Here is a 26692-nt window from a genome sequence, read left to right on the forward strand (position 1 = left end):
ACAAAAACAAACAAAACATACAAGTGCTAGTTATTGAAGGTCAGGTTTGTTCCTGTATAAAAGTGAGTGAATCTAACGTATCTAATCATTTTTTATTACAATGAGATACAGATTCTCAATGACTATAATAACAATTCCTACTTGTGCAAGAGCCTCCAATTGAATACAAGCGAAAATACTTCCATCTCCAAACAGCCTTTGTTCAACGGTCACATGCTAAATTATCTACAACTGTTCCTGTGTATTCTGATGTTTTATAGTTTAGTCTAGACTAAGATGTTATGATTAAGCTGACGAACAATCTTTATTATAAATTACTTCTTTGATAAAGCTTTTTCATAGTCTTAAATTATATGGACCATAGTAACTCTCTTAGATAAAGTGTGTGGCTCTTAAAAGAGCCGTTGGGTTGATGAGGTTGTTGCAGTCCGAGCAGTGTGTTTACTTGGAGCTGGTGTACTTGGTGACGGCCTTGGTTCCCTCGGACACGGCGTGCTTGGCCAGCTCACCGGGCAGCAGGAGACGCACGGCGGTCTGAATCTCCCTGGAGGTGATGGTGGAGCGCTTGTTGTAGTGAGCCAGGCGAGACGCCTCACCGGCGATGCGCTCGAAGATGTCGTTGACGAACGAGTTCATGATGCCCATGGCCTTGGACGAGATGCCAGTGTCGGGGTGGACCTGCTTGAGCACCTTGTACACGTAGATGGCGTAGCTCTCCTTCCTGCTCTTTCTCCTCTTCTTGCCTCCTTTGCCGGCGGTCTTAGTCACGGCTTTCTTGGAGCCCTTCTTGGGCGCGGACTTGGCGGGTTCAGGCATCCTGACTAACAGTTCACACAGATGAATGTGTCGTAGCAGGCGGAGGAGACTCTATTTATAAAGGCTCCATGCAAACATCACTGTGTGCTCCCCCTCCTGTGATTGGTTCAATCTCTCACCGCGGTTGGATGAGGGGGAGATAGTGTTGCCTTTGTTTGAAACACACTAGAGACATTTTAGAAACAAATACATGATACATTTTATTCAAGAAACAAATCCTAACTATGATTCAATCAGAAATGTGTAACATGTTTCTGCTTCAGTATCTTCATGATTATTAATTATCTTTATCAAAGGACGAAACATTTGAGAAACAGAAACTCAGTGAATCATGATGATCAAACCTCTGGTAAAAGGAAGAAGAAATTATTTATAATCTTTTTATCCTTTCAGTTCAACGTAAATGTGTCAATGTATTACTGTGTGTTATTGTTAGACTTATATTAATGAGATAAATACAAGAACCAGACAAAATGTCTTAACTTTTAAGAGTTATTATTACTACAAAATAATCTACCTATATCCAATTATATATAATATTAATTAGGTAGAAAAAGAAGAAAAGGTTGAGGACAGACAACAGATCCAAATACTTTTTGCAGTTGAACACACTCACTTTTTATTACTATTAAAAATAAATGCAAAGACAACCAGTCATCTGAAAAACATCCAACTGTCTGTGGAAAATAAACCTGTTGAGTTGTGGTGGATGATATGAGTTTAAAATTACACAATATTCTGTTGTGATAAAGCAATAACAACATTTGTGACACTATTTCACATACATTTCAAATATGATTGCGTGACTTGATACAGAATGATGTATAAACCACAATAAAAATATATATATATTTTTAAACATACATTTAAATTTCAGTCTTCAAACACATACATGATATTAAATGAAATAATTACTTAAGAGAACTTTGAATAAAAGCTACAGGACAAAGCTAGGCCTCAAATTGAATTTAAAGTAATGAAACAAACTATAGAGCAGTGGTTCTCACACATTTACCACCTGAGAAAATATTGAGTTCTCTCAGTAACACCATTATCACTAACGTTAAAATACTGTGGCAGATACAGACTTTTCGCAGACGGTAGATTTATTCCCACTAAGATAATGTGCTCTCATGATGGTCCTCTATCTCACTTAAAGGTTATTTTCTACAGTCCTCAGCTCTACACCAGATATACACAGTTCAAAGATAAATTCCGTTAAAGACCAGCCAGAGGAGATTTTGAAACTTGAAATAAACCAAGATAGTGGGAGAGACGTTGACCATAATATTCTCAATGTTTAAATTAAGTTGGTTGTCCCACATAATGAATTAAGTACATAGAAAAATATTATTATAATATGACACATTCAGATGATTGAGCTCTCAGAGACAAAGTGGTTGGCTCTTAAAAGAGCCGTTGTTGTTTTGTTTGATGACAAAGTGAAGTGAGTTTAACCGCCGAAGCCGTACAGAGTTCTTCCCTGTCTCTTCAGAGCATAAACCACGTCCATGGCAGTCACAGTCTTCCTCTTTGCGTGCTCGGTGTAGGTGACAGCATCACGGATCACGTTCTCCAGGAAAACCTTCAACACACCGCGAGTCTCCTCGTAGATCAGACCAGAGATACGCTTCACTCCGCCACGGCGAGCCAGACGGCGGATGGCGGGCTTGGTGATTCCCTGGATGTTATCACGGAGAACTTTGCGGTGACGCTTAGCGCCTCCTTTACCGAGACCCTTTCCTCCTTTGCCACGTCCACTCATTTTTCTAGCGATAGGATTGACAAATGTGAAGATTATACTGAGATTCACGGCTTTACAAAGTCTGTTTGAGGACCTGTTGGAAGACAGAGGCGCACATTCTCCCTCTGTGGGTTTTCATGGTGAATAAAGGAGCCTATGGTGTATCAGCGCCCCCAGCAGGAGAAGAGAGTCACTGACAGCATGTCCCAGAAGTCTCACAAAATAATTAAAAATAATTAAATAATTAAAAACTCAGGGTTTATTTAAAAGAAAAAAACACACATTTGCATCACGTAACAGAGAAAGAATTGAAAGCCAAAAAAATGAATTAATTCATGAAAAAACAGTACAACAATGAATAAATATATATGTGTTAATTAAGAAAAGAAAAAAGGTGATTTAAAAGCAATGGTCGCAAGTTCGACTCCACCCCTGGCTGATTGTACTCAATTCTGTTGTGAGTCTCTTTGGATAAAAAGTGTCTGCTAAATGACATGTAATGTTTGAATAATTGTGCAAGTTAAATAATAACTATTCATTTTCTGATTCTCTCATTTACTTTTGTTTTTATTATTGTATTTCTCCACCCATATGTATGTTCCAGACATGACATGACATAATCACTTATGTCTGACAGGTTTGTGAATCAAGCTGAAAAAAATAGTGTTTAAAAAAAGCTTAAAGAACTTTAAATAAACATGTCAAAGTAAGGTTTAAAGTTAAAAAAAAGAGGGGGAAAAAAAGCACCTGATGGTGAGCATAGTTTCACAAGATGTGCAGCTTCAATCATTTTTTTCTTTTTGGATCCTCCCTCTACAGCTGTGTGGTTCACATATTTGATTTTTACACTGAAAAAGACTGTGAATATTGAGTATAGGCCTGTATGTGGTGCTGTAATGCTGCTACACCAGAAACAGAGATGTTGAGCATTGCAATAAAAGATATGCACTTTGTGCAAACTTAAAAAATAAGTAAAATAAAGGTTTTATCAACTTTACCAGGTAAAGAAATTAAACATTGCTATAAAGTGAATAAAACAAACCATTTCCCAACACAAGAGGATAACGAGGACAATGAAATGGTGACAGGAAATGCCAGAGTAAGAGAGAGAGGTAAACATAATTTTCCTAAAATAGTGTATTGGTTGTCCACAGAAAAAGTATAGCATAAAAACCGAGAGATGATTAAAAAAATTCGACTGGTTTTCATGTGGACAGCCCCTCAAGTGAAAATGTCTGACCTGGAAGCCAGACCAATGTTTTATCTGGTGGTTTGTCCTCTAGAGTCACAAAATAAAATGAGTGTCAGAATCACACTGACTGTAAAAAGGGTCAGAGATTAAAGTTAGTGAAACAAGACAGTTGGTGTCTGCAGTGGAGATTCTGATTGAGATTCTCTTTGAAACATTAATGTTACATGTGAAGATCCAATTTAAACACTTTTAGTACAGAATACTACAGAAAAAAAAATTAAACTGTGTAAAAGATGAATATTATCATGAAACTGAAAATCAACCTAGTGGATGATTCATGGTTAAAGTTGCCTTCCTACATTCATACATCATAATTATCACAATTATTACAATGAAAACAACATGACCGTCTTATAACTAACTTGTAGCTACTTACCAAGACATTACTTCAGAAATGAGCTGCTATTATAGTATCACCTCCTATTATTTGAAATTATTACAATTCTATTTTATGAAATATAAGCCATAAGGACACATGGTGACTATTAGTGGAACATAAAGTGTCAAAATTAAATAAATAAATACACCATTAAATAATAAATGAAATGTGTCATTAATAAAATAAAATATCAATTCATTTTATGTAAAAACAAAATATAATTATTTGACTATTAAATGAATTATTTCATGGTCCGTGTTGCTGTGCATCATTAATTAATTGTATCTGTCAAACTGGCCCATCAAAGTCAGTGGGCGGACTTCTAACACGTGATTGGTTACCCTGCACATCAAGTCAAGGCAAATCGATCGCACATAATGGATTGATGCAGAGCTAGTGAACACGTTCCTATACACAGGATGGCGCTATTCACCTCTATGGCCGTTTCTCAATATCCATACTTGTGCGTAGTTGTGCGTACTTGCGTACTCCCGTACTTGTGAAAATGCCATCAGCCTCAGTCCAAGTTCTGTTCCAATTCTCAAGTAAGCGAACAGCGAGGACGGTTCTCAAACCCGGAAATGTTCTCGCTTCGCCCATTTTTACCAAGTATGCATCAGGGTGACTTAAGCGTACTTGCGATGGCCATGTATCCCAGAATACATTTCGGCGGAGCATAGCAGCAGATAATAGAAATATAAATCTGAAATAAATATTTTTTTGTGTCCCGGAACAAAGTTTTAACATCATTTGAGGCGAGAAATTTGTCATTTAGAATTCAAACATGTGGTTTGTGTATGAAGATATGACGTATTTATAGTTTGGCAGCAACGTTTGTCGGAGGTGATCAGCTCCGCCTCTGTGGACGCTCAGCGCTCACTGTGCCCGGCACAGAGCAGCGTTACCTCGGCCTGTCCTGATGAAATGATCCGCTGGCTCAGACGTCGCTGTCATTAGATGCTCGGTGTGATCCATAGATTTGTTGTTGACATGTTATTTTGTTTTTAATGGAAACTTTTTGACCTGACAGTTTGAAGGTTTGTATATTGTTAATGTTTTATTTATTTTAACTTTGAATGTTAGATTTATATTAAAGTCGCACGGTCATTGTATCTGTTTTTAAATATAATATGTAAATATTAGATATGTATAGTATAGTATGTAGAGTAGTATATATTTGTACACGTCATACATTTATATATGTATATATGTGTGTATATATATATACATATATATATATATATATATATATATACTACTCTACAATGCTGTACGAATCTATTTTCCACATTGTATTATTTGTATTGTATATTTTAATAGAAATAAATTAATAAATGAAGTTAAATATTTAAAATGTAAAAATAATAACAACATATATATGCACTTATTAAAAGTATTTCATATGTTCATTTATCAACACCGTAGGTGGCGGTAATGAGGCTGCAGCACTTGGCGCCAGCCACCATTCAAACAGCAGAACAATACATACATACTTGCTTACTTGAGTATTGAGAAACGGCCTGTGTTGGTTTAGATACTCTATTCAAACAAAACTTTATTTACAACAACTAAAAATCAATGGCCCTTTCTCAATACTCAAGTACTTGCATACTTGGGAAGTACATACTTGTATGCAAGTATGGGGGACAGCAATTACTTCCTTGTTCTACCGTTTGAACGGCTGGTGACGCCAAGTGCTTAAGCCATATCTGAATACACAAACCACATTTTTGAATTCTAAATGACCAATTTCTCATCTCAAATGATCTTAAAGTGACTTGCACTGCAACATGGACCATGAAATAATTAATAAAAAAATTAATTATTTTTTTTTTACATAAAATGTATTAGTATTTTAATTAATTAATGAAACATTTAAATAGATATTTAATGGCATATTTCTTTATTTTTTTTCTTTCTGTCCTCCATAGAAAATAGGGTGTGTGGGTCTGTTGTGTCCCTCTGTTGGTGACCACATGACAGCTTTGATCTTCATGATACTGTAAAAAATAACATTTTTTCTTAATAGAAGAAAATATGTAATTGTTAGGAAACTTGTATCCATTATTAAATATGTTGAGGCAGCAGAGGACTGTTGTCTAGAGTTTCGAGTGAGGTGGCTCTTAAAAGAGCCGTTGAGGTGGAGGTTAGTGGAGCAGCGGGACAGAGTTTAAGCTCTCTCTCCACGAATGCGGCGGGCCAGCTGGATGTCCTTGGGCATGATGGTGACTCTCTTGGCGTGGATGGCGCACAGGTTGGTGTCCTCGAAGAGGCCAACCAGGTAAGCCTCGCTGGACTCCTGCAGAGCCATGACAGCGGAGCTCTGGAAGCGCAGGTCGGTCTTGAAGTCCTGAGCGATCTCTCTCACCAGGCGCTGGAAGGGCAGCTTGCGGATCAGCAGCTCCGTGGATTTCTGGTAGCGACGGATCTCTCTCAGAGCCACGGTACCGGGCCTGTAACGGTGAGGTTTCTTCACGCCGCCGGTGGCAGGTGCGCTCTTACGGGCAGCCTTGGTGGCCAGCTGCTTCCTGGGAGCTTTACCCCCGGTAGATTTTCGGGCGGTTTGCTTGGTTCTTGCCATGTTTCTGCTTGTTGCTTTCAACAGGAGAAAAAGTGAAGCACACACGAGCGACTCTCTGCTCTTAAACTGTGGGAGCAGCTGTGACACGGTGACGCTGCTTCAGTCCTCCGGCTCCTGATTGGTGGTGAGCGGCTCTTCCTGGAGCGCAGCACCGCCCAGAGGAGCCCGAGACCCCGCTGCTTATTAGACAAAAGTGGCTTCAAAGCGCGGATGGTGATCCCCCCTCTGCTGCTCGGCTCTGGTTGGTCTGGCAGGAGTCTCCGCGCTTTCGTGGACATATAAAGGAGGGTTTGCGCTGTTTGAGTCATACTTTCTCTGAGTTTATCAGATAAATCTAGTAAAAATTAACCATGTCAGGAAGAGGCAAAACCGGCGGAAAAGCCCGCGCTAAGGCAAAGACTCGCTCCTCTCGTGCTGGACTCCAGTTCCCCGTCGGTCGTGTGCACAGGCTGCTGCGCAAAGGCAACTACGCTCAGCGTGTGGGTGCCGGCGCCCCCGTCTACCTGGCCGCTGTGCTCGAGTACCTGACCGCTGAGATCCTAGAGCTGGCTGGAAACGCCGCCCGCGACAACAAGAAGACCCGTATCATCCCCCGCCACCTGCAGCTGGCCGTCCGCAACGACGAGGAGCTCAACAAACTCCTGGGCGGAGTGACCATCGCTCAGGGCGGCGTGCTGCCCAACATCCAGGCTGTTCTTCTGCCCAAGAAGACCGAGAAGCCCGCCAAGTCCAAGTAAACCACAACAACTCCTCAAGCAAACAAACAAACAAAAGGCTCTTTTCTCACTCTGAGAAACTGCTCATCCTCTTTATAATATAATTAAACTGTCAGTGTCTCTGAAGATATGAAGATAATAAACATCATAAACTTTATGAAGTACATAACACTTGCTTTTTGAACTTAATAATTATCTTAATTAGTCTTGTCTAATATTGTAATTTAAACGAAATATAACGTTAAATATCCTGTCAAGATATTAAAACCGAATGTACACAAGGAATAACAGCCAGATAATGTAGATGATAGAATTGACAATAAAGACTTGCTTTAAATGTCTAAGGTAATAAACAAAACCTCCAAAAGTGTGTTACAATACCTGTTGCTTGTAACTTTGTCTCTTTCATTATTACAAACTCAGTAAAATATAAACCTAATAAGATCAAATTTAAAAAAAGCAGCATCATGTATTATGCAATTTCACTGTTCATTTGCAGGTAAACAACATCGTACATCATCACAAAGGCTCTTGTTAAAGCCACACACTCACTCAACTGATAAAGAGCTGCTCCTCATCAACTTGCTTAATAAGAGCATGTATTATATTAACAATTCATATAAAAACATATAGTCATATATAATGCCTGTCTCACCCTTTTGAAATCAAGTTATTAATGACAATAATAAATGATTAGGATCCACATCATCTATTCAGTTTAATTTATTGTTGGAAAAAAAATAAACATCGGTCAACAAGACTGATCATTGCTGAAGCCTCTCACTACTCTGTATTTATGTTCATGTACAAATTACTATTGTGATGCTTTCAAATATGTGAGGTAACTTAAGTAACTTCCAAACTTGATTCATGAAAGTTCTGAGTAAAGAACAGTGATGCAGTAATGATCGTTATTGTTTATTAATAATTAAGTAGCATCACTACATTAATATAAAATGATCAATAAATAACTTCAGGTCTCTCGTGTTTTGTGATACTTCTAGGAACTACTTTTGTATTATTATTGACATGTAGTCAATTTGGTTGAAATACTTAATAGACAGACTGTAAATATGTGTTATAATATGTAACAAGAGTTAACATGTCTATTAAAGATACATTTCATTTTGATAACTGTGTGGCTTTAGTGAACACAATAACTCTCGTAATTAAAGAAAATTGCATGTGTTACTTGTAACTTTGTCTCTTTTTAGTTTTTCTGATTAAAGGACAAATGAGATGTGGGGAAAATAACATCAGCAAAACCAATTGTAGGCTTTCACTGAGGATCCTGTGATTGATGAGCAATTACTACCATTTAAAACATGTAGTAAATATTAAGATATTTAACATTCAATGAATAGACATGTTACGGCAAAATCATTCTGTGAGGCAGCTCAGTCTGTGCAGTGCGCACACATGCGGGTGAACTGATCAGTCATTGTAGTAACTAAAGACCCATTTCCAATACTCAAATGTCTCTAAAACATGTGATGTTGGTAACGATTTAATCTCTCTTTAGAAATACACAAACTGTGATGTGTTGATTCAGGAGAGGGTGTTTTAGTTAATTAAATGTTTACATGCACATGAATGAAATATTGTTCAAGATTATATATTATGATACACACATTGTCGACTCAAAGGAGTTTGTCAATGGTTCATTTAGAGAATAGATCCTGCTGCTCTTTACTCTCCATTTTTTGTGAAGGAGCTCCTTCACCCATGTTTAAATGTAAACCTAGCAGCAAATAGTCCAGTGACTATACATTTCATTTGCAACACACAACTTGTGTAACCAAGTCACTTTCATTTGAAATATGTGATTCAAATCATGAACCACTTGTGATTTGAGGCAAGGGTTAATAAATAAATCTCTACAGTATGTTGATTGTAGAATTAACCTTAAGGACAGTAATGTACACATGTGTATAATCATTTGAATATTAATTCCATGTAAAGATCATAGTAACTCTCTTAGATAAAGTGTGTGGCTCTTAAAAGAGCCGTTGGGTTGATGAGGTTGTTGCAGTCCGAGCAGTGTGTTTACTTGGAGCTGGTGTACTTGGTGACGGCCTTGGTTCCCTCGGACACGGCGTGCTTGGCCAGCTCACCGGGAAGCAGGAGACGCACGGCGGTCTGAATCTCCCTGGAGGTGATGGTGGAGCGCTTGTTGTAGTGAGCCAGGCGAGACGCCTCACCGGCGATGCGCTCGAAGATGTCGTTGACGAACGAGTTCATGATGCCCATGGCCTTGGACGAGATGCCAGTGTCGGGGTGGACCTGCTTGAGCACCTTGTACACGTAGATGGCGTAGCTCTCCTTCCTGCTCTTTCTCCTCTTCTTGCCTCCTTTGCCGGCGGTCTTAGTCACGGCTTTCTTGGAGCCCTTCTTGGGCGCGGACTTGGCAGCTTCAGGCATCCTGACACAGTTCACACAGATGAATGAGTCGTAGCAGGCGGAGGAGACTCTACTTATAAAGGCTCCATGCAAACACCACTGTGTGCTCCCCCTCCTGTGATTGGTTCAATCTCTCACTGTGGTTGGATGAGGGGGAGATAGTGTTGTCTTTGTTTGAAACACACTGGAGACATTTTAGAAACAAATACATGATACATTTTATTCAAGAAACAAATCCTAACTATGATTCAATCAGAAACGTGTAACATTTTTCTGCTTCAGTATCTTCATGATTATTAATTATCTTTATCAAAGGAAGAAAATGTGTTTTTATCGTTCAATGTCATCAGACATTTTAGAAAATATACAAATCCTAACATTATTTGTACTCATTTTGCAATTTAAATGAAATATACAGTACAGTCAAAGATTTCCTGTCCAGATATTAAAACAGAATATAAATAACAGCCAAACAATGTATGAAGTTATTACCATTGTAATTAAACATGACTTACCATGTGACATTTTGTCATTCAGATGTTCTGTATATTTAGTCATTTCTTCACATTTATACATGTAGTGCATCCATGATGGTGCATACAGTTCATTGATGTACTTTATTTATATCCTGAATTCATAGTTATTTGCATTTATATATTTACATGTTTACATTTCATATTAATGTTTGGTTTTCATGATATTGGATAATCATCTATACCTAAACATGACTGAGAAATGCCAGTACTACACTGAAGACCAATTTAACGCTCGATTGAGATGGATGGGAAATTGTCTTTCATTCACCTCAATAGCAGGAGTCTATACACCAACTTCGACCACATTAAGGAATACCTACAACACTTCAAAAATGCTTTCAACATCATTGCGGTGTCGGAAACGAGGATTAATAAAGATAAAGGTGCAGATTTTTACCTGGATGGATACAAACAGAAGAAATAAAGGTGGGGAGTGTGGCACTGTTCATTGACAATAACATCGAGTATGAGATTGTACATAATATGTCTGAAGCTGTTGAACATGTAATGGAATGTGTGACAATTGAAATCTGTGTGACGAAAGGCAGAAATATAGTGCTAAGCTGTGTTTATAGAGCACCAGACTCCAGGATAGAGGATTTCAATGAATGTGTGTTAAGGATGTTCTCGGGGACTAACCAAAAGAGGGTTTTTATCCGTGGCGATGTGAATATTGACTTACTCAACCTGAAACGAAATACGATGATTGATGACTTCATTAATATGATGTATACGATGGGCCTACAACCCCTCATTACACGTCCAGTGCGACCCTAATTGATAATATTTTCACAAATATTATAGGTACAGGCATAACAAGAGGACTACTGATAAATGACTTAAGCGACCACCTGCCAATCTTTGCTATCTATGACTGGAAGCACACTGTGACACAGACACCGAACAAAAATATATATAGAAGGGTCAGGACTGAAAAAGGGATGCTTACACTTAGAAATGAACTGATGAGGCAGGACTGGAACGAGGTCTACAAAGAAACTGATGTAAATGGTGCTTATGATTCCTATGCAATATGCAAATATTTAACACACTGTATAATAGACACTATAATAGCCAATATGGATTCAGAAGAAACCACTCGACGGCGCTAGCTTTAACTGAGTCTGTGGAAACCATTACTGACACTATTGATCAGAAATTGCATTCAATAGGAATATTCATAGACCTAAAAAAAGCATTTGACACCATCAACCATGATATTTTGATAGCTAAACTGAGGAGATATGGTAGAGTGTGGAGGCATAGTACTGGAATGGGTCAAGAGCTATCTTCACAACAGATCTCAATATGTTAAGATGGGCGATAGTTGAATATGCCAGGCAACAAGTCGAGACTGTCACTTGCGACGGAATATCATGGACACATGTACAGACACACATGGAGTCTGATTTGACTGTCTGGAGCTAGACTATATCTCTGAGTGCTACCTGATGCTGAAACATGTTTTCTTTGTCAAATGTCATAAAAAAATTTAAATAAATAATAACTATGAAATGTATGATGATAATGGGGGCGGGACTAGATAAGCTTTTGCTACTCCCGCTTTTCCCTTTCGGTTATGTGTATTGTGTGAACTGCACTGTTGTGTGATGAGTGATCTAAATGTCATGACCAAAATAAACATATATATTTTTATATATATATATATATATGTATATTTACATTTCATATTAATGTTTGGTTTTCATGATATTGCGTGACACATGATTTGATTTATGTGATTATTCTTATGTACATACATGAACTGTCTGAACTTTATAAACCTTGTAATAAATGAATATCACATGTGTTACTTGCGTTGTCTCTCTTTAGTTTAGTTAATCTTCTGAGGTCTTACTAAAATATGAACGAGATGTGGAACGAAACAGTAACGCAAATATGTTATCATTTATAAATAATGATGTAGTGAGAATCTTGTTAATGACATGCATATATTTAAAATACTCAGATACTTTGAACAACATATTCAATTAACAGAAATAGACATCAGCTACTATATTACACCTAATACTATGTCGTTTAAACGTTATTAAAATGTATTTCATTGAGGTTTAATATTCATTATAACAACAATAATTGAGAAGATGGCTGAGCTCTTTGAGGACACAAGTGTGTGGCTCTTAAAAGAGCCTTTGAACAGGATGGACATGTCTCAGTGAGGACAGCTCACTTCTTCTTGGCTGCGGTCTTCTTCACTTTGGGTTTGGCGACCTTCTTGGCGGGAGATTTCTTGGCTGCTGGAGCCTTCTTCACCAACTTCTTTGCTGCCACCTTCTTGGGGCTCTTGGCCGCCACCTTCTTAGGGCTCTTGGCCACCACCTTCTTAGGGCTCTTGGCCACCACCTTCTTAGGGCTCTTGGCCACCACCTTCTTGGGGCTCTTGATTGCCACCTTCTTGGCCACTGCAGGTTTCTTCACCTTTTTAGGAGACTTTTTAGCAGCTACTGGCTTCTTAGCTGCTGCTGCCTTGGGCTTTTTGGCCACTGCGGGTTTCTTGGCGGCGGGCTTCTTGGCTTTAGGAGCAGCCTTCTGTGCTGGCTTCTTGGCTTCCACCTTCTTGTTGATCTTGAAAGAGCCGGAGGCCCCGGTTCCCTTGGTCTGGACCAGAGTTCCGTTGGTCACCAGAGTCTTGATGGCGGTCTTGACGCGGGCCTTGTTCTTGTCCACATCGTAGCCTCCGGCAGCCAGAGCCTTCTTGACAGCGGCCGCTGACACGCCGCTCCTCTCCTTGGACGCGGCCACGGCTTGAACGATGAGTTCCCTGACGCTGGGGCCGACCTTCTTCGGCTTGGGAGCCGCCTTCTTCTTGGCTGCTTTCGCCGGGGCGGCGGCGGCGGCGGCGGCTGGAGCTGGAGCTACTTCTGCCATGATTCGTGGTTTCTAAGTTGAGCTCAGCGTGACTATGATCGCAGTGAAAGAGAGCGGATTATTGGAGAGCACACAGAGAGGAGGCGGTACTTGAACGCGACATGAGAACCGTGAAGACTCAACGCAGCCGCGGCTCCTGTGTGCAGCGTGAACACCGGGACACTTGTGTTTTCTCTTCACTCACAAAAGAGTTTCAATGAGTGTGTGAGAGGAGCTGGAGGCTCACAGTGAACGGAGTCCATAGCGGACTGGTCTCTCTTCATATTGAAGTCATGAAGAGCTCTGATGTTCTCTGTGTTTTCTTTGTGGAGCAAACGAACCTCAGCTGTTCACCGCGGTGAGCAGCGCTGCTCGGCGGCTTTTCACACTCGTTTCTCTCCTAAAAGCAGGTGAAAAACACCAGAGTTTCACCAAAACCTGTTTCTCGGCTGCTGCACACGTTTGTTCACAGAGTCCGAGTCAAAACAAGCAGCTGCTGATGATCACTGTGTAATAAAGTGCATTTATTGTGCAGCAGCAAACACACTGCTGATGGCCGAGGCTCATGCTGAAGTTCACACACAAACTTCTGTCACAGCTGTGAACTGAAATGACAACAAACCTCAGGCAGTGATGACTCTCTCAATACTTTTATATTTTGATGTAAATAATCTGCATCTTCAGTTTTTTAACTACATATTTATTATTATTTCACAAAATAATATCACAACGCCTCATCTTCTACAGTTTGTTCCAGCTGTAATTTGTCTGGATCATGTTCTTGGAACATTGTTATGATTCTCTCTGCAGGTCTCTACTGTGAAAATATTGACCTGGTTACATATCAATACTTACATACAAATACTCTGTAGTTTTGCTTTAAATTAATAACAATGACTTTATTTGTGTTTGTGTAGTGAACACAATAACATTCTATACCTCATAATAAATGATTAGTATATGTGTTGCTTGTTTCTTAAATAGCAGCAAAACTAACTCTAAGTGCATTTTCACTGTTGATCTGCAGATATATCTTTGTTGATTTTTATCAATAGTGAAGTAAACATTAAATGTCTCTGGTAATAAATGATTAATAACTGACTTGACTGTAACTTGTGTTTCTTCAGTTAGGACAGTTTACTGATGTCACCAGTTTCAAATTCTGTTTTTGGAAAAACAGGAAACAAATTAAATCCTGTATTTTGGACTGTGACAAAACAAAGGATTTAAACTAATTCCTCCCGGATTAATTCATTTCTGGCTCTAGTTATATCTTAACCTCAAGTGTGATAAGATAATTCAGACAATCCCTCGTTCAGAGAAAGTCAAGTTTGCATGTATTACAAAATATTGTCCTACCATTATAAATGCAACACATGGCAACTTTTCCTAAACCTCTTATGTGGTACTGAACAACATTAATGACCATTTATTATCATTTGTAGTTTGTGAGGAAAACGTCACCTGATTTCTGGTTCACGCTCCTTTTTCTCCCCTCAGCCAGTTTCTCTGAACAAGTCTGTTTCATTCACAAACTGGCGTTAAATGACGTCAGTAAGGAGCATGATTAAATAAATGGACTATACTAGGCAGACTGTATTTTTTGGGACCCCCTCCATCGATGTTATTTATGAATTGAAATCTGACCAAATCTTACCAAAGTTACTAATAAAAGTTAATTCACATTTTACATGGCGTAGTCTTTGGTTACGAGTTGGTTCTTTGTATGCCAAAATAAGTCATGTGTTGTATATTAAACAGTCTATGAGACTATTTTTTGATTTTTATTACCGTATTTATACGTTACTACAAGGCCCTATTGCTATGCTATTAAATAAATTATCCTTATCTTATCCATTGCGAGTGTCATTAAGGCAGTAGTACCAGTGAGCCAATGGGTGTCAGCATTGCTATGTAAACAGAGCAAATAAGATACATGTTGTAAGCTATTGCATTTGGCAGAAAATCTTAATTAAATGTGTTGATTAAATTGAATAGTTTAATAAGTAGTCAAATACACAGCGGTAAGAGAAACTGTGCTGTAGTGGTAAAGAGGTTTATTTTCATGGACAAGCAGTTTCCAGCAGTTTTCTCCACTGTTCTGGATGTTTCTCTGGATGGTGTACTGTGCAGTGTTGTTTTTGGAAACCATACTAGATTTAGTTTTAGTCTTTTGGACTAAAACGCTTATTAGTTTTAGTCACGTTTCATTCATTTGTATATGTGATAGTTTTAGTCCAATTTTAGTCGACGAAAACTCAAAAAAGTTTTGTCAGTTTTAGGTTGTTTTAAAAAAATAAATAAGTTATAGTCTAACAAATCCATTTAGGTCAATAAGTATTGGAGATAACTGTTGGGCAGAAACCTTCATATTTCAACAGTTTTGTTAATGAATTGATGCCGACTTCATCATACAACAGTGTCACACATAAGTTTGACATGAAATTTCCTCCGCCGGTGATGCGCCGCGACCAACTCTAGATCTGGGAATGGCTCGGGGCGAAGGTGCTTTACAGCGAACCCCCGCCCGGACCTCGCCGCGGACATGTGCACTCGCTGCGGCTCTCCCGCCCGTCTGTCGATCGGAGCAGAGCGTCCTCAGAACGCCAGGACAGCGTCACCTCATCAAGACGAGGAGTGTAAATAGTCCTGAAACGCGGAGTTATTTTTAGGTTTTGATTGTCCCTCTGTCTGGGCCCCCTGCCAATCGGGCCCTGGGGCGTGCCTAATTTGCGTTCGCGTTAATCCGGCTCCAGTAACGCTTTCATTTATTTTACAGTAAACAAAGAATGGACGTGAAGGTTAAAACAGACAAATGTTATTCACACTGTATGAAAATCATAGTAACTCTTAGATAAAGTGTGTGGCTCTTAAAAGAGCCGTTGGGTTGATGAGGTTGTTGCAGTCCGAGCAGTGTGTTTACTTGGAGCTGGTGTACTTGGTGACGGCCTTGGTTCCCTCGGACACGGCGTGCTTGGCCAGCTCACCGGGCAGCAGGAGACGCACGGCGGTCTGAATCTCCCTGGAGGTGATGGTGGAGCGCTTGTTGTAGTGAGCCAGGCGAGACGCCTCACCGGCGATGCGCTCGAAGATGTCGTTGACGAACGAGTTCATGATGCCCATGGCCTTGGACGAGATGCCAGTGTCGGGGTGGACCTGCTTGAGCACCTTGTACACGTAGATGGCGTAGCTCTCCTTCCTGCTCTTTCTCCTCTTCTTGCCTCCTTTGCCGGCGGTCTTAGTCACGGCTTTCTTGGAGCCCTTCTTGGGCGCGGACTTGGCGGGTTCAGGCATCCTGACTAACAGTTCACACAGATGAATGTGTCGTAGCAGGCGGAGGAGACTCTATTTATAAAGGCTCCATGCAAACACCACTGTGTGCTCCCCCTCCTGTGATTGGTTCAATCTCTCACTGTGGTTGGATGAGGGGGAGATAGTGTTGTCTTTGTTTGAAAGACACTGGAGACATATTAGGAACAAATACATGACACATTTATTCAAGAAACAAATCCTAACTATGATTCAGTCAGAAATGTGTAACATGTTTCTGCTTCAGTATCTTCATGATTATTAATTATCTTTATCAAAGGAAGAAACATTTGAGAAACAGAAACTCAGTGAATCATGATTGTACGGTAGACTATAGGGATCTTAGGTGGCAGCAATCACTACAGGGTGTCGGGTCAGGACACTTTTGTACAGTTCTTCTGAGTGCATGAAAAAGAGGCGGAGTCCTTTAATAAGGTTCAAGCTGTTTATCAATTTTTGCGTGAGGGTGTGTGGTTGCTGCAATACAAGCACAACACAATACTGTCTGATTAGAAAATAACAAAACTAACATATAGAAATACACTGAGCTATCCAAAGGTAACAAAGGAAAATACAGCTTCAGATAAGTAGTGAATGTAGCGTCAACATTACTCAAATAAACTAAATGAACTGTCATCGATTGGTTTCTATGCAACATAAAAACATAAGATGGATGGACAGACAGTCATTAATCAATCATCAACTCACAAGCAACAGGGACCAGCAATGCAGATGATCAATACCGCAACATAAACTTCTCTGATCACCAGTTAGCAGCTAGCTTCACGTCACTAATTAGGGACTAATTAGTCATTACATCACATAACTGATGGAAAAAACACAACTTCCAGGTCATCAAAAGACACATGAATAAACACAAACACCAACAAAGTGCAATACACAAGCAAAACATTGCAACTCACGGCTTCATAGACGCACACACCACAGATCGTTTAGACGACGATCGCTCTCAGACGAGCAGCACTGACGGTGCGTTCAAGGACATCAGCAGGGTGGGAATTTCCACGCACGGTGATTAACAAAGCATGCTGACATGTATGATCTTTTGTACAATGATGATCAAACCTCTGGTAAAAGGAAGAAGAAATTATTTATAATCTTTTTATCCTTTCAGTTCAACGTGAATGTGTCAATGTATTACTGTGTGTTATTGTTAGACTTATATTAATGAGATAAATACAAGAACCAGACAAAATGGCTTAACTTTTAAGGGTTGTTAATACTAAAATATAATCTACCTATATCCAATTATATATAACATATTAATTAGGTAGAAAAAGAAGAAACGGTTGAGGACAGACAACAGATCAAAATACTTTTTGCAGTTTAACACACACTTTTTATTACTATTAAAAATAAATGCAAAGACAACCAGTCATCTGAAATACATCCAACTGTCTGTGGGGAAAAAAACATGTTCAATTGTGGTGGATGATATGAGCTTAAAATTGCACAATATTCCGTTGTGATAAAGCAATAACAACATTTGTGATACTATTTCACATACTTTTCAAATATGATTGTGTGTCTTGATACATAATGATATATAAACCACAATATATACTGTATATATAATTTATTTTTATTTTTTTCAAACACATAAATGATATTAAATGAAATAATTACTTAAGAGAACTTTGAATAAAAGCTACAGGACAAAGCTAGGCCTCAAATTGAATTTAAAGTAATGAAACAAACTATAGAGCAGTGGTTCTCACTCATTTACCACCTGAGAAAATATTGCGTTCTCTCAGTAACACCATTATCACTAACGTTAAAATACTGTGGCAGCTACAGACTTTTCGCATATGGCAGATTTATTCCCAGTAAGATAATGTGCTCTCATGATGGTCCTCTATCTCACATACAGGGTATTTTCTACAGTCAAATTCCTCAGCTCTACACCAGATATATACAGTACAATGATAATTCCCGTTAAAGACCAGCCAGAGGAGACTTGTGAAACTTGGATGAAATAAACCAAGATAGTGGGAGAGACATTCACCATAATATTCTCAAACTATTAATGTTAAAGTTAAATTGGTTGTCCTACACAATTAATTAAGTGCATAGAAAAATATTATTATAATATGACACATTCAGATGATTGAGCTCTCAGAGACAAAGTGGTTGGCTCTTAAAAGAGCCGTTGTTGTTTTGTTTGGTGTCAAAGTGAAGTGAGTTTAACCGCCGAAGCCGTACAGAGTTCTTCCCTGTCTCTTCAGAGCATAAACCACGTCCATGGCGGTCACAGTCTTCCTCTTTGCGTGCTCGGTGTAGGTGACAGCATCACGGATCACGTTCTCCAGGAAAACCTTCAACACACCGCGAGTCTCCTCGTAGATCAGGCCAGAGATACGCTTCACTCCGCCACGGCGAGCCAGACGGCGGATGGCGGGCTTGGTGATTCCCTGGATGTTATCACGGAGAACTTTGCGGTGACGCTTAGCGCCTCCTTTACCGAGACCCTTTCCTCCTTTGCCACGTCCACTCATTTTCCTAGCGATAGATTTGACAAATGTGAAGATTATGCCGAGATTCACGGCTAAACAAAGTCTGTTTGAGGACCTGTTGGAAGACAGAGGCGCCACATTCTCCCTCTGTGTGTTATCATGGTGAATAAAGGAGCCTATGGTGCATCAGCGCCCCCAACAGGAGAAGAGAGTCACTGACAGCATGTCCCAGAAGTCTCACAAAATAATTAAAAATAATAAAATAATTAAAAACTCAGGGTTTATTTAAAGGAAAAAACACACATTTGCATCACGTAACAGAGAAAGAGTTGAAGGCCAAAAAAATGAATTAATTCATGAAAAAAACAGTACAACAATGAATAAATATATGTGTTAATTAAGAAAAGAAAAAAGGTGATTTAAAAGCAATGGTCGCAAGTTCGACTCCACCCCTGGCTGATTGTACGCAATTCTGTTGTGAGTCTCTTTGGATAAAAAGTGTCTGCTAAATGACATGTAATGTTTGAATAATTGTGCAAGTTAAAAAATAACTATTCATTTTCTGATTCTCTCATTTACTTTTGTTTTTAAAAAAAATAGTGTTTAAAAAAAGCTTAAAGAACTTTAAATAAACATGTCAAAGTAAGGTTTAAAGTTAAACAAAGAGGGAAAAAAAAGCTCCTGATGGTGAGCATAGTTTCACAAGATGTGCAGCTTCAATCATTTTTTTCTTTTTGGATCCTCCCTCTACAGCTGTGTGGTTCACATATTTGATTTTTACATTGAAAATGACTGTGAATATTGAGTATAGGCCTGTATGTGGTGCTGTAATGCTGCTACACCAGAAACAGAGATGTTGAGCATTGCAATAAAGGATGTGCACTTTGTGCAAACTTAAAAAATAAGTAAAATAAAGGTTTTATCAACAAGTATTTTTTAACAATGTATACAATCAGTGAAGCAGAGACGAAATGGACCAGGTAAAGAAATTAAACATTTCTATAAAGTGAATAAAACAAACCATTTCCCAACACAAGAGGATAACGATGACAATGAAATGGTGACAGGAAATGCCAGAGTAAGAGAGAGAGGTAAACATAATTTTCCCAAAATAGTGTATTGGTTGTCCACAGAAAAAGCATAGCATAAAAACCGAGAGATGATTAAAAAAACTCGACTGGTTTTCATGTGGACAGCCCCTGAAGTGAAAATGTCTGACCTGGAAGCCAGACCAATGTTTTATCTGGTGGTTTGTCCTCTAGAGTCACAAAATAAAATGAGTTTCAGAGTCACACTGACTGTAAAAAGGGTCAGAGATTAAAGTTAGTGAAACAAGACAGTTGGTGTCTGCAGTGGAGATTCTGATTGAGATTCTCCTTGAAACATTAATGTTACATGTGAAGATCCAATTTAAACACTTTTAGTACAGAATACTACAGAAAACAAATGAACTGTGCAAAAGATGAATATTATCATGAAACTGGAAATCAACCTAGTGGATGATTCATGGTTAAAGTTGCTTCCCTACATTCATACATCATAATTATCACAATTATTACAATGAAAACAACATGACCGTCTTATAACTAACTTGTAGCTACTTACCAAGACATTACTTCAGAAATGAGCTGCTATTATAGTATCACCTCCTATTATATGAAATTATTACAATTTTCTTTTATGAAATCAAAGCCATCAGGACACATGGTGACTATTAGGGGAACAGAAAGTGCCAAAATTAAATAAATAAATACACCATTAAATAATAAATGAAATGTGTCATTAATTAAATAAAATATCAATTCATTTTATGTAAAAACAAAATATAATTATTTCACTATTCAATTAATTATTTCATGGTCCGTGTTGCTGTGCATCATTAATTAATTGTATCTGTCAAACTGGCCCATCAAAGTCAGTGGGCGGACTTCTAACACGTGATTGGTTACCCTGCACATCAAGTCAAGGCAAATCGATCGCACATAATGGATTGATGCAGAGCTAGTGAACACGTTCCTATACACAGGATGGCGCTATTCACCCCTACGTTGGTTTAGATCAGTGGTCACCAACGTGGTGCCCGCGGGCACTTGGTAGCCCGCGAGCAGCCAGCGAGGTGCCCGTGGGCTCATTTCACTTCACCTCACTTGCATGTATCCAAATGATCACTGAGTAAAACGTCCTGATATTGTTTATAAAAACTGTGATAATCATTAGGAGTAAGCACTGGATTTAATGTGTATGCAATTAAATGCATAATATTCATCATGTAAATGGTAAATTGCATAAAATGTTAATATGGTAGCCCTCCATATTATTCTCTACCCTTCAGGTAGCTCTCGGTCTCAAAAAGGTTGGTGACCCCTGGTTTAGATACTCTATTCAAACAAAAGTTTATTTACAACAACTAAAAATCAATGGCCCTTTCTCAATACTCAAGTACTTGCATACTTGGGAAGTACATACTTGTATGCAAGTATGGGGGACAGCAATTACTTCCTTGTTCTACTGTTTGAACGGCAGGTGACGCCAAGTGCTTAAGCCATATCTGAATACACAAACCACATTTTTGAATTCTAAATGACCAATTTCTCATCTCAAATGATCTTAAAACTGCATTTGGGGACACATATTTATTTCATTACATTACATATCATTTAAATTTATTTTAATTAATTCATGAAACATTTAAATAAATATTTAATGGCATACTTCTTTATTTTTTCTTGGCACTTTCTGTCCTCCATAGAAACCAGGGTGTGTGGGTCTGTTGTGTCCCCCTGTTGGTGACCACATGACAGCTTTGATCTTCATGATACTGTAAAAAATAACATTTATTCTTAATAGAAGAAAATATGTAATTGTTAGGAAACTTGTATCCATTATTAAATATGTTGAGGCAAAAGAGGACTGTTGTCTAGAGTTTCGAGTGAGGTGGCTCTTAAAAGAGCCGTTGAGGTGGAGGTTAGTGGAGCAGCGGTACAGAGTTTAAGCTCTCTCTCCACGGATGCGGCGGGCCAGCTGGATGTCCTTGGGCATGATGGTGACTCTCTTGGCGTGGATGGCGCACAGGTTGGTGTCCTCGAAGAGGCCGACCAGGTAAGCCTCGCTGGACTCCTGCAGAGCCATGACAGCGGAGCTCTGGAAGCGCAGGTCGGTCTTGAAGTCCTGAGCGATCTCTCTCACCAGGCGCTGGAAGGGCAGCTTGCGGATCAGCAGCTCCGTGGACTTCTGGTAGCGACGGATCTCTCTCAGAGCCACGGTACCGGGCCTGTAACGGTGAGGCTTCTTCACGCCGCCGGTGGCAGGCGCGCTCTTACGCGCAGCTTTGGTGGCCAGCTGCTTCCTGGGAGCTTTACCTCCGGTAGATTTTCGAGCGGTTTGCTTGGTTCTTGCCATGTTTCTGCTTGTTGCTTTCAACAGGAGAAAAAGTGAAGCAGACACGAGCGACTCTCTGCTCTTAAACTGTGGGAGCAGCTGTGACACGGTGACGCTGCTTCAGTCCTCCGGCTCCTGATTGGTGGTGAGCCGCTCTTCCTGGAGCGCAGCGCCGCCCAGAGGAGCCCGAGACCCCGCTGCTTATTGGACAAAAGTGGCTTGAAAGCGCAGAGGGTGATCCCCCCCCCTCTGCTGCTCTGCTCTGGTTGGTCTGGCAGGAGTCTCCGCGCTTTCGTGGACATATAAAGGAGGGTTTGCGCTGTTTGAGTCACACTTTCTCTGAGTTTGTCAGAAAAATCTAGTAAAAATTAACCATGTCAGGAAGAGGCAAAACCGGCGGAAAAGCCCGCGCTAAGGCAAAGACTCGCTCCTCTCGTGCTGGACTACAGTTCCCCGTCGGTCGTGTTCACAGGCTGCTGCGCAAAGGCAACTACGCTCACCGTGTGGGTGCCGGCGCCCCCGTCTACCTGGCCGCTGTGCTCGAGTACCTGACCGCTGAGATCCTGGAGCTGGCTGGAAACGCCGCCCGCGACAACAAGAAGAGCCGTATCATCCCCCGCCACCTGCAGCTGGCCGTCCGCAACGACGAGGAGCTCAACAAACTCCTGGGCGGAGTGACCATCGCTCAGGGCGGCGTGCTGCCCAACATCCAGGCTGTTCTTCTGCCCAAGAAGACCGAGAAGCCCGCCAAGTCCAAGTAAACCACAACAACTCCACAAACAAAAGGCTCTTTTAAGAGCCACACACTCACTCTGAGAAACTGCTCATCCTCCTCTTTAAAATACAGTAAAACCGTCAGTGTCTCTAAAAATATGAAGATCATAAACTTCACAAAGTACATAAAGCTTGCATTTTGAACTTTATAATTAACTTTGTAATTAGTCTTGTCTAATATTGTAATTTTAAACATAACGTTAAATATCCTGTCAAGATATTAAAACCGAATGTACACAAGGAATAACAGCCAGATAATGTAGATAATACAATCGACAATAAAGACTTCTTTCAATTTGATTATATGATGCTTCAAATGTCTGAAGTAATGAACGAAACCTCCTCAACTGTGTAACAATCCCTCTTGCTTGTAACTTTTTATCATTATTACAAACAAAGTAAAATATGAACCTAATATGATGAGATTTAGTTCTGAGTAAAGAACAGTGATGCATTAATGATCGTTATTGTTTATTAATAATTAAGTAGCATCACTACATTAATATAAAATGATCAAAAAATAACTTCAGGTCTCTCGTGTTTTGTGATACTTCTAGGAACTACTTTTGTATTATTATTGACATGTAGTCAATTTGGTTGAAATACTTAATAGACAGTCTGTAAATATGTGTTATAATATGTAACAAGAGTTAACATGTCTATTAAAGATACATTTCATTTTGATAACTGTGTGGCTTTAGTGAACACGATAACTCTCGTAATTAAAGAAAATTGCATGTGTTACTTGTAACTTTGTCTCTTTTTAGTTTTTCTGATTAAAGGACAAATGAGATGTGGGGAAAATAACATCAGCAAAACCAATTGTAGGCTTTCACTGAGGATCTTGTGATTGATGAGCAATTACTACCATTTAAAACATGTAGTAAATATTAAGATATTTAACATTCAATGAATAGACATGTTACAGCAAAATCATTGTGTGAAGCAGCTCAGCCTGTGCAGTGCGCACACATGCAGGTGAACTGATCAGTCATTGAAGTAACTAAAGACCCATTTCCAATACTCAAATGTCTCTAAAACATGTGATGTTGGTAACGATTTAATCTCTCTTTAGAAAGACACAAACTGTGATGTGTTGATTCAGGAGAGGGTGTTTTAGTTAATTAAATGTTTACATGCACATGAATGAAAGTATTGTTCAAGATTATATATTATGATACACACATTGTCGACTCAAAGGAGTTTGTCAATGGTTCATTTAGAGAATAGATCCTGCTGCTCTTTACTCTCCATTTTTTGTGAAGGAGCTCCTTCACCCATGTTTAAATGTAAACCTAGCAGCAAATAGTCCAGTGACTATACATTTCATTTGCAACACACAACTTGTGTAACCAAGTCACTTTCATTTGAAATATGTGATTCAAATCATGAACCACTTGTAATTTGAGGCAAGGGTTAATAAATACATCTCTACAGTATGTTGATTGTAGAATTAACCTTAAGGACAGTAATGTACACATGTGTATAATCATTTGAATATTAATTCCATATAAAGATCATGTGAACTCTCTTAGATAAAGTGTGTGGCTCTTAAAAGAGCCGTTGGGTTGATGAGGTTGTTGCAGTCCGAGCAGTGTGTTTACTTGGAGCTGGTGTACTTGGTGACGGCCTTGGTTCCCTCGGACACGGCGTGCTTGGCCAGCTCACCGGGCAGCAGGAGACGCACGGCGGTCTGAATCTCCCTGGAGGTGATGGTGGAGCGCTTGTTGTAGTGAGCCAGGCGAGACGCCTCACCGGCGATGCGCTCGAAGATGTCGTTGACGAACGAGTTCATGATGCCCATGGCCTTGGACGAAATGCCAGTGTCGGGGTGGACCTGCTTGAGCACCTTGTACACGTAGATGGCGTAGCTCTCCTTCCTGCTCTTTCTCCTCTTCTTGCCTCCTTTGCCGGCGGTCTTAGTCACGGCTTTCTTGGAGCCCTTCTTGGGCGCGGACTTGGCGGGATCAGGCATCCTGACACAGTTCAATCAGATGAATGAGTCGCAGTTGGCGGAGGAGACTCTACTTATAAAGGCTCCATGCAAACACCACTGTGTGCTCCCCCTCCTGTGATTGGTTCAATCTCTCACTGTGGTTGGATGAGGGGGAGATCGTGTTGTCTTTGTTTGAAACACACTGGAGACATTTTAGAAACAAATACATGATACATTTTATTCAAGAAACTAATCACAACTATTCTTCAATACTAATCCTGTGACTCACATTTAACACTTTTCTGCTTTTGTATCAAGTAGAAACTCAGATGTCGATCAAACCTCTGGTGAAATGAATGAAGACAAAATGTCCTAACCCTCAATAGTTGTTAATATTCGAATCTCAAAGAAGATTTTGTTTATTGCATTGAATGTTTAATGTTTTCTATTATATTTTTTTATTATAATAAAAAGGTGTTATCTTATAACCTTGCTGTTACTGCTGTCCTTTAAATATGATTTGCTGTAGCGAGATTTTGGCCATAAACGGGAAACGATTCAGTTATAACACAGGCGTTTTCTTGCAGTTAACACAAATCAAATGGGTTTACATTTTAATCAGTTTTGATTATAAAATTCATTCTGTCTCTTTAAATACCAAATGAATACTAATATTACACACAAATTGAAAATATTTTTCTCACTTGAATTTTACTACTTGGGAATAGAGGTTTTAATACCATGACTATGCTGTTGGGGCTGTTATTTTTTGTCATTTCAGTTTGGACTACAGTACTGAAGATTCAATAACATAGCAAGCATCTTGTGATGACAAACATCATTTTATAAAGCAATTACTACTTTGTACTACTAAAAACATGTAACAGTTGTTGTATAATGCATATGCAATGAATGTAAATAGACATATGCTACTATATTTACACATTTTATAGTCCATTGTTAAAATTTTTTATTTAATGACACAATTCTTAATGTTGATCATTTTTTATTTTTGCTGGTAATTTGCACTCAAAGGCCACCCTTAAGTGCAAATGTGTGTAAATGTGTACTAACCACACTTCTAACAGACTGTTATTTGAACAACTGGTACGAAAATCTCAGGATTGTGAGCTCTCAGAGACAAAGTGGCTGGCTCTTAAAAGAGCCGTTGTTGTTTTGTTTGATATTAAAGTGAAGTGAGTTTAACCGCCGAAGCCGTACAGAGTTCTTCCCTGTCTCTTCAGAGCATAAACCACGTCCATGGCGGTCACAGTCTTCCTCTTTGCGTGCTCGGTGTAGGTGACGCTTAGCGCCTCCTTTACCGAGACCCTTTCCTCCTTTGCCACGTCCACTCATTTTTACTTAACTAGTGAAAAAAGATGACAGAATTGTGACGAATAAAGTCTAAAAAGTCATGAGCCTGGAGGGATAGCTCAGGGCTTCTGCCCTTTTCTATCCATAGTTCGTGACATCAGGAGTGGGCCGGAAAGGTGGGAGGAGGCAAAGGACTCGTGAGGTTTAAGCAAAGG

The 26692-nt window shown here is 39.4% G+C and overlaps 8 protein-coding genes across 8 annotated transcripts; 2 read left to right on the forward strand and 6 right to left on the reverse strand.

Annotated features, from left to right (window-relative positions):
- Window positions 1–382: 382 nt before the first annotated feature.
- Window positions 383–843, reverse strand: LOC131472240 (histone H2B). Its single transcript, XM_058649200.1, has one exon. It carries the CDS (start codon window positions 814–816, stop codon window positions 442–444), a length of 375 nt encoding a protein of 124 aa, XP_058505183.1. The 5' UTR covers window positions 817–843; the 3' UTR covers window positions 383–441.
- Window positions 844–7101: 6258 nt separating this feature from the next.
- Window positions 7102–7538, forward strand: LOC131472061 (histone H2A-like). The gene has a single exon (XM_058648915.1). It carries the CDS (start codon window positions 7123–7125, stop codon window positions 7507–7509), a length of 387 nt encoding a protein of 128 aa, XP_058504898.1. The 5' UTR covers window positions 7102–7122; the 3' UTR covers window positions 7510–7538.
- Window positions 7539–9475: 1937 nt separating this feature from the next.
- On the reverse strand, window positions 9476–9909 carry LOC131472115 (histone H2B-like). The gene has a single exon (XM_058648986.1). The coding sequence runs from the start codon at window positions 9907–9909 to the stop codon at window positions 9535–9537; it is 375 nt and encodes a 124-aa protein (XP_058504969.1). The 3' UTR covers window positions 9476–9534.
- A 2404-nt stretch (window positions 9910–12313) lies between these two features.
- Window positions 12314–13323, reverse strand: LOC131472214 (histone H1-like). Its single transcript, XM_058649135.1, has one exon. It carries the CDS (start codon window positions 13311–13313, stop codon window positions 12612–12614), a length of 702 nt encoding a protein of 233 aa, XP_058505118.1. The 5' UTR covers window positions 13314–13323; the 3' UTR covers window positions 12314–12611.
- A 2771-nt stretch (window positions 13324–16094) lies between these two features.
- On the reverse strand, window positions 16095–16613 carry LOC131472233 (histone H2B). Its single transcript, XM_058649189.1, has one exon. It carries the CDS (start codon window positions 16584–16586, stop codon window positions 16212–16214), a length of 375 nt encoding a protein of 124 aa, XP_058505172.1. The 5' UTR covers window positions 16587–16613; the 3' UTR covers window positions 16095–16211.
- Window positions 16614–21723: 5110 nt separating this feature from the next.
- Window positions 21724–22480, reverse strand: LOC131472229 (histone H3). Its single transcript, XM_058649175.1, has one exon. The coding sequence runs from the start codon at window positions 22472–22474 to the stop codon at window positions 22064–22066; it is 411 nt and encodes a 136-aa protein (XP_058505158.1). The 5' UTR covers window positions 22475–22480; the 3' UTR covers window positions 21724–22063.
- Window positions 22481–22770: 290 nt separating this feature from the next.
- On the forward strand, window positions 22771–23532 carry LOC131472003 (histone H2A-like). The gene has a single exon (XM_058648900.1). It carries the CDS (start codon window positions 22828–22830, stop codon window positions 23212–23214), a length of 387 nt encoding a protein of 128 aa, XP_058504883.1. The 5' UTR covers window positions 22771–22827; the 3' UTR covers window positions 23215–23532.
- An 844-nt stretch (window positions 23533–24376) lies between these two features.
- Window positions 24377–25210, reverse strand: LOC131472137 (histone H2B-like). Its single transcript, XM_058649025.1, has one exon. The coding sequence runs from the start codon at window positions 25200–25202 to the stop codon at window positions 24828–24830; it is 375 nt and encodes a 124-aa protein (XP_058505008.1). The 5' UTR covers window positions 25203–25210; the 3' UTR covers window positions 24377–24827.
- Between the last annotated feature and the right edge of the window lie 1482 nt (window positions 25211–26692).

Source organism: Solea solea, chromosome 1, assembly GCF_958295425.1.
Source record: "Solea solea chromosome 1, fSolSol10.1, whole genome shotgun sequence".
Lineage (NCBI taxonomy): Eukaryota > Metazoa > Chordata > Actinopteri > Pleuronectiformes > Soleidae > Solea > Solea solea.